Below are 8,523 nucleotides of genomic sequence, written 5' to 3' on the forward strand. Positions count from 1 at the left end.
AAATGCTTCTTCCTCACACCAGGTTGTGTTGACTCAATGACCTAAGCTCAGGGCTGGGGTTATGGGAAGCTGTTGCTATGGGTTACCTCTATCAGCTGCTGCAGAGAAGGTTTATAATCCTACTATTCAGCTGGTTCTCTTTGTCAACACAGCATGATCACTCCATCCCTGCCCAGCTCACTGGTGAGGATCGATCCCCAAATTGCTCAAGAAAAAAGAATCATTCCCAGAGGCCACAGTGGTTTGGAAGGGATTAGAAGTGGAGCCTATTGTTTACTTTCCTGCTAGGGTGAGCAGATCAAATTCCAGTCAATGAGACTAATATCCTGGACCTTTTGCTGAGGCACTCAAAAATGCCACCGTGAGTAATGTCCTGTTTCTTTCTTAGTCTGTCAGTCAGATCAACAGGGTCTTAGGCAGTATTTGACATTCCCAAAGGAAAGTGGATTCCCAAAAGAACAATCATTTATTATGCATCAACTATGTGCTAGTTGCTATGTTAAGGGTTGGAGATATAAAGAAAGGCAAGAAACCAGTGCCTTCAAGGAGCTCATGCTCTGATGGGAGAGAGAAAACATGCATTAAAAGAACTGTGTGTTAACAAGATAGAGACAGGATAAAATTTAGACAAGTCTTGAGGGAAAGGCACTAGGATGAAAGGAAATCAGGAAAGGCTTCTTGTAGAAGGTAAGATTTTAGTTGGGCCTTGAAGGATGCTAGAGAAATCAGGAGATGAAGATAATAGAGATGACTTGGAGCATCTTGTTATTTTGCACTTACACCTTGTATGAGAAAGGGATTTCAGACAGCACTCAAATGATGAGTGATCAGAATTTATGACTCCCAGGACAGGGTTTTACAATTCAAATAAAGTTAGAAAGGATCGTAAAGATTATTTAGTATAGGGATTCTTTTTTTCCAAGATATTTTTTAGAGTTTATTCATCCAGGATAGAACACCTGATTTTTGAGTATAGCATGATATAATTGTTTTAGTAGCAATTCCAAAATCTTCATGTTTACTTTAATCATACAGCTCTCTGTTTCAGAGCTAAAACTATAGAGAAAGAGAATAAATGTTTTTCAATTTACATTATAATCTAGGAAGTTGTAGATATTGCTCTTTTTAATTTTTTAATTAAAAAAAATTTTTTTTTGTATTTTTTGTCCTTGGTATTTTATTGTCTAAGGTACTTTTCCCCCATAATTATAACTTTTTATGACAGAACCCATGCCTGGGTAATTTTTTTACAACATTATCCCTTGCACTCACTTCTGTTCTGACTTTTCCCCTCCCTTCCTCTATTCCCTCCCCCAGATGGCAAGCAGTCCTTAGTATAGGGATTCTTAATCACTCTCTGTGTCTCTGCCTCTCTCTCTCTCTATCCCTCTCTGTGTGAGTGTGTGTTGAAGTCTATCTACCCCTTCTCAGAATAAAGTTCCTAAATGAATAAAATAAGCATAGGAAACCAACTGTATTGAAATAAAGAGTTAATTCCTTTCCTCCCCACATTTGAGGTCATGGATTTCTTGAAGTCTAATCACAGATTCCAGATTAAGGACTCCTAATCCAAAGCAATTCCTTATTTAGTTGATAGGGTCCAGAGAAAGGAAATAACTTTAATAAGTGGATATAGGAAGTTAAGGAGCAGAACCAGGATTTCAATTTAGATTCTCTGCTTTCACTGTCAAGGCTTTTTTCATAGCTCTCTGTTTTACCCAGGGGGCAAATTCTGGTTTAAAATTTGTATTCTGTGACTCTGTTCTATTTCCATTTCAAAGAGAAACTGTCAGATGCTACATTTTAGATGTACCATTGCAGGGGGTAAAAAGTCAAAGCTTCCTTTCCCAGAAGTGAGAGCTCAGTCCTAAATAATGCAACCACCCAAGGGGACTTCCCAAAGTTTCTAACTTTGAGTCTATAGGGGAGTAAGTCTGCAAAAATGTTTCTTTTAAACCACATTTCTTTTAGAGAAGCAAAATAGAGCATAGGAAGACTCCACAGGACAGGTAGGAATTTTTCTTACTGGGATTTGAGAGGCTGCTTACAAGTTTGGGGTTTCTGAAGCTTAAAAATCTCTCTCTTCAGGGTACAATAACACATCCATGGATGCAGAGTGCCATAATGAATGGAGTATTCAATAGTATTCTATTTTTCTAAATATATTCCAAATACAAAGATTATTTTTAACATTTATTTTTGTAAGATTTTGTGTTCCAGATTTTTCACTCTTTTTCTCCCTTTCTCCTCTCCCCAAGACAGCAAGGAATCTGATATAGGTTATACGTGTAAAATACTTTTAAACATATGAAAGAAGTATTGGCCTTGGAATCAGGAACACTTTCCTTCAGATTTTGCCTTACCTGTTATTTTGGAACCCTGGTCAATTTAATTAATAAAAGTTTTCTCATCTATAAAAAGGGGATAATAATAGTGAATATTAACTAAATAATATTAAATGAAATAAAAATAAATGAGGATAATAATAGGGATAATAATCATAGGATTGTTGTGGGGAGCAATTGAGATATTGTACATAAAATGCTATACAAACCTTAGTGGGTTATATAAATGTGAGTTGCTTTTGTATAACAACCCTATGAAATAGGTACTAATAGAGAGATGGGTATATGTATATGTTTGTGTGTGTGTGTGTGTGTGTGTGTGTGTGTGTGTGGTCAAATGATTTATGGCCATATGAAAAGATTCCATATGTGTTATTTTTGTGTGATTTAAAGCAAATGTATGATTTTAGACCTTAACATTTAATGTAACTAACAAATCAACCTAGGAACTTAAAGTCATGTTAATTTGATAACAATCCAGTTGATAGAATATCAGACAGAAGATTAGTATCTTTATCTTTGTTAAAACAATTTATTTCTCTAGTCTTCAGTTTTCTCACTTGTAAAATGAGTAAAATGTAAAAGGTACCCTTTTTATCTTTAAGATCCATTCTAACTTGAATTCTATGATCTTATGGTAGACTTTCCAAGGAAGATAGGTTCTGGCTACCAATATGAAGAAAGACAGAAGAATACCAACATTTGTATAAGATAATATCATCTTAAACTGGGGAGAAAAGAAGACTTAGAGGGGACTTCATATTGATCTATAATTGTTTGAATTGATCCCTGGGGAAGAGGGATTGGAATTGTTTCCTTGTTCCTATAAAGGACTATGGGTATAGAAAAGGATATTTTTGCTCAATATAAGAAAAAACTTCTCAGTTCCAATTGTCCAAAAGTAGTATGGGCTGTTTTGATCAAATATTATGCTCCCTATCAATAGAAATCTTCTGATGAAGACTAGATTACTTGTCTGGAACTTTGTGGATGACATTGCTTTGGAGTTGGATAAATGACTTCTGAGTTCTTATCTAATCCTGTGATTCTGTGAAATGATTATAGATGTGGGCTTTACAGTACCAAAAGCTCAGTTATGTATAACATTTTAAAGTTTGCAAAGTTCATTCTGTGTTCTTTCATTTAAGCCTTGCAAACCAGCAGCAGGTTCTTGCTGTCATTATCTCCATTTTATAGATAAGAACACTGAAAACCAGAGTTTCAGTAACTTACTTGTAGCCAAAGAATTAGTAAATATCAAGGATAGGATTTGAAGCTTAGTTTTCCTGATTACAAGAACAGCACTCTACTATATCACATTGCTTTCTCTGGACTATAAAGAAAACAGAGCTATAGTTTCTGATAACTTTGGAAAACAAAGAGCTGGTATTTTGTTGGGAAATAAGATGAGGGAGGGCAATACTTAATTTAAAAAGTGTTCCTGGTCTTTGTTCTAGGAGGTTATTCAGCATTGTCAGAGAGTATTTCTGCATAGCTCTTTTTCAGGGTCCAAACTTATCTTTGGGGTTAAATATTTAACAGTTTCTTAGAAAGCATTTTAGCTATCCTTGAGTTCCAGGCCAGGTATGGAGGGAGGTAAAATGTTAATAGTCAATTCTACTGGACTTGATCATCTACCACGAAGAGGGGAATAGAACTTATATAAAGCTAGAATCTGTGGTCTCTGCTGATTAGTCTGTCTCCTACTTACTGGTTAAAAAAAACAAAACAAAACAAACAAAAAAAAACCTGCTGATTTGTCTGTCTCCTACTTACACTTACTGATAAAAACATAATCCTTTACTAAAACCTACTCAAGGGAAATGTTTAAGGCTTTTTCCTTTTCTTCTTATTGCATTGATTTCTGTGTTTCTCTGCATTTAAATCCTTTTAAAGTATCAAACTATTTTCTCTATTTCTCTATCATTTCTATTTCTTAATCATTGATAATAATAGTTGATATTTATTTAGCACTTTGTAGACTGCAAACTTTTTTTCCATACATTATCTCATTGGATTCTTGATAATAACAGACCCATTAACTATATGGTATGATATTTTTACTCTCACTATCACAAAGTAATGTGCCTTGCTCAAGGTCGCACAGTGATTGGGCAGCGTTAGGATTGGAACTCAAGTCTGCTCTCTAAGTCCAGTACTCCATTCATCACAATGCCTATGAAGTAATCCTAGGATTATTTCCAAACTGATCTCTCCAACAGCTGTTTGCCAAACAATCCAGATGTTGCCTCATCACTTGCTTTTACTCCCTTTTCCAACTTTCCCTTGTAGTGGGGAAAAATGTAAAATGTGATCTGACACTGGGATTCCAGTGTAGAAGGGAGAAGCTATAAGGAGGGCCCAGATTCAAATCACAAAATGGAACCCAAGAATCTTCAAGGAAAAACATAGACCAGACAAGTGAGTCTCTAGTGCTTAGAGTTACCACTCCAAATTCTAGCAATTAATTGCATTTAATTCAATAAATACATATCAAAAGTCTATTATGTCCAAGGTACCATCCTCTTGTTGAAAGTCTAGAGAAGGAAAAGACCAAGTTTCTGCCCTCAAATACTTAATCATCTGAGAAGAGAAATTTTATAAATAGGAAAGAGTTTGAGCTTGGTGGAACGGGAAGAACTCAAGTTAAGAATTATTGGATTATAGACCTAGAGTTGGAAGGAAGGAAAGAGGCCATTTCCTTGAGAGAAAAGTGAAATATGGAGATCTTGAATATTTGACACTGAATTTGAACTTAGTTCTTTTTGACTCTAATACTACTGTCCTTTCTACTAAATCACATAGCCTCTCAAATCAAGAAAACTAGATTCAGGTCTCTGCTTGACTAGCTACAAGTCCTAGTTTATCTATGAAATACATAATATCCAGACTATGTCACAGGCAGCTAGGTGGCACAATGGATAAAGGAGCTGGGCCTGGAGTTTTAGAAAAACCTGAGTTCAAATCCCTGTCTCTCATACTTATTAGCTGTGTGACCCTGGGCAAGCCACTTATCTCTGTTTGCCTAGGTTTCTTCATCTGTAAAATGAGCTGGAGAAGCTCATTTATCATTATCATTATCATTATCTTTGACAAGAATACCCCAAATAGTCACTAAGTCAATCAGACATGATTGAAATAACTAAACAACCGCAAATTACCTCACAAGGTAAAGTAATATAGAAAAGTGAGCAGCTATCTTTGTGGAATACAGAAGAGAAGGGGGAAAAGAATAATATTTTCTTCTAATTGCTTGTTACATGTTACAAGTTACAAGTTACAATCATGTAACAAGATTGTATTTTGTTTTCCCAACAACTATAGAGGCTTCTTATAATTTTAATTCCTCCGTAGTTCTCAGGCAAAGATTAGAGACTCAGTAGACTGACTCTACAATGCAAAGACTGTTATTCCCCAGAAAGTTATTTTTTTTTAATTTTTATTTTTTTACTTTTGGACACATGAATTTAATGAGGATGAAGAAATTTCATTAAGAAAAAGAGTTGTTCAGAAAGAACTTTAATTTGTTTAACTATTCTCTCAGACTGATTAGCTGATAACCCTTTGAGAATTTTCAAGCAAAAGAAAACCAGAGGGGGCTTTCTGATCAGGTTTGGCTTGAACTAGATGAAATCTTTTTCAACTCTGAGAGTATAATTCTGGGATGAGTAATACATATTTACATGCATAGTATTTTAAAATTTACAAAATTATCCTTTGTCTTATCTTGTCAGTCTTATCTTATGACTTGTGAGAACTGAAGTGAAGGCCATTTCTGCTTCTTCCATTTGAGCCAGTTTAAGGTTAAGCAGAAGACCAGATGCCGTGCTCTTTACTTCCTCATGGATGTATGGATCTTATCTCAGAAACATGGCTGAAGAGACCCTGCTGAGTCGCCTGGGGGGAAAGGCCACCCCACTGCAGGTGGAAATTGTTAACCTAGTACCCGCTTTTTATCAGTTTCCGGGGAACAACTCCTTAGAACTCGAGAAGGTCTTTTGGAGGCTCTTACCCTCGCTCCGTTGGTTCCTCCTTCCCTTGACTCTGCTCACCACTGTCACACTGGCCTTGAGCCCCCTTCTCTTGGTCACTATCCTGCGGAAGAAGAAATTCCGCAGCGAGCCCCGTTACTTGCTCTTTGCTAACGTCCTCTTCTCGGATCTGACCTATATTCTGTTCCATGGGCTGGTTTCAACAAGTAACCTCACGGGTTGGAGCCTCGGGCGCGTTTTCTGCGGCATCCTCACTGACGTGATATTTATCTCCTATACAAGCACCATCTTGTCATTCACCGTCATGGTGGCGGACACCTACCTTGCCGTCATGCTACCCCTTCGCTATCTCTCCCTCATGTCTGCGGCCACCGCCAGGAAAGCGGTGGCGGGGATCTGGGTGGTGGCCTGCTTCTTCCCCACCTTCCTGGTTTGGTTCAGCAAACAGCGGGATTCTCGGTTGACAAATGACCACTCGCTGTGCATCCTGCAGCTGACCCTGAATTCCCACGCGGACGCCAATCATCTGATCACGGTCGCTCACGTTTTCATCTTCGGTGCTCTCTTTGTCTGTGCGGCTTTGATATCCTACTGCTACATCAAGATCTACCGCGCGGCCCGGACATCGGGCCTTTGTATCAACCGTTATTCGAGGGCCAAAGGAACGTTGCTGATTCATACGATGTTAATTGTCCTGTATATCAGTCCCGTGGTGCTTTTTGCCATGGATCTTATGCTGTCTAAGAAGCATCGCATTGGAAACAACGTCCGGTTATGGCTGATGGCCATTAACAGTGAAATACTGATGCTACTTCCTCGAGCCCTGCTGCCTTACTTGTACGGACTGAGATATCGGCAGCTTCTCCAGACTCTCAGAGGCTTAGTCTCCAGGAGAAGAACCAGTGATATTCAAACAATTTCCCTTGGGTAGTGCAGCAAGGAAACTCATCAGTCACGTTAAATGGCTCCGAGGATTAATTTCTCTAGGCATCTGAATTATTTTTTCTATTATAGTGGAATGTGTTTTTTTTTTTTTTTTTTTCCTATAAAAATCTAGTCAACAAACATTCATGGAGTGCCTACTCTGGGGTCTGTGCTGCTAACTGCATCCTCGGTCTCTGGAGACCAAATAGGAAATAAAATGGTTTCCCAAAAGAGCCCTTGATTATTAATATATAAAACAAAATAAAAGAAGGAAGTGCCAAGTACTACTTTCAACCTTTTCTTACTTTAATTCCCGGACCGTGTGCGTTTCTGTTTTAATTTATTCACTTTTCTCATTGGTGAATAAAATGTCTGAGTTGGGGAGGAATCAAGGAGTTGAAATGTAATGCTGACTTGATGGCGGGACCAAAGGTCTATAAAATAGTTCAGCTACAACTTTGTTTAGTTCTTATCTCCCTGTCCTTAACTTTATTACAAATGACCCATAAACTGGGACTTTCTTTATAGAGTGTTACTGTTAAATGTCTAAGCTCCAGAAAAAGCATTTGTCAGACAGTTTTATTTATTACCTGATTATAAAGTATAATTACTCTGGGTCATCTACCAGCCTGTGGAAATAGCTTTGTTATTTAAAGTCTTATTTTCTACATGGTGTTGGCTTTGTTAATGTTTTAATCATTTCATGTCTAAATTCAAGAGTGAATTGATCATATAGCTAATATCTCTCCTGCCTGTCCTTCTGCTGTATAAGGCAGAAACGCAATGTCAAAGCTAGAAAAACCTGTCAAGCACTGAAACAAGTGGAATCAAAGGGAATTTTGTGTCTATCCTTTAGTGAACTGAAGTGCTTATTTTTATAATTTCCCATGTCTCTGCTGTCTTTATTGAGATTGTAAGGTTCCAAGAACCAAAGATTAAATCCTTTTGCTTTAGCTTCCTGTGGTATGGCTCAATCCTATTTTTTTCTTTTCTTTCCCATAGTCCAGTCAAACCATCCCCCTCACTGCCTCTAAATATGTCCTAATCTAACCTAACCTAACCTAGTGGGTGCTAGGTTAACAATTTCCACCTAGAGTGGGTTAGACTTCCCACCACCACCCCCCTCCCCCTTCCTGTGAGACTCAGCATGTTTTCTTCAGCATGTTTCTGGGATAAGATTTGTACATCCAATAAGAATTTAAGGACTTTGCTCAGTGATGTCCCTCCAGAATACCCCTTCATATTTGCTCCATCTATCCAAA

General features: G+C 37.6%; 1 protein-coding gene across 1 annotated transcript; it reads left to right on the plus strand.

Annotated features, from left to right (window-relative positions):
* The first annotated feature begins 6,193 nt into the window (after positions 1–6,193).
* Positions 6,194–8,261, plus strand: GPR148 (G protein-coupled receptor 148). The gene has a single exon (XM_003763749.4). The coding sequence runs from the start codon at positions 6,216–6,218 to the stop codon at positions 7,266–7,268; it is 1,053 nt and encodes a 350-aa protein (XP_003763797.4). The 5' UTR covers positions 6,194–6,215; the 3' UTR covers positions 7,269–8,261.
* Positions 8,262–8,523: the final 262 nt, after the last annotated feature.

This window comes from Sarcophilus harrisii, chromosome 3 (genome assembly GCF_902635505.1).
Source record: "Sarcophilus harrisii chromosome 3, mSarHar1.11, whole genome shotgun sequence".
Classification (NCBI taxonomy): domain Eukaryota; kingdom Metazoa; phylum Chordata; class Mammalia; order Dasyuromorphia; family Dasyuridae; genus Sarcophilus; species Sarcophilus harrisii.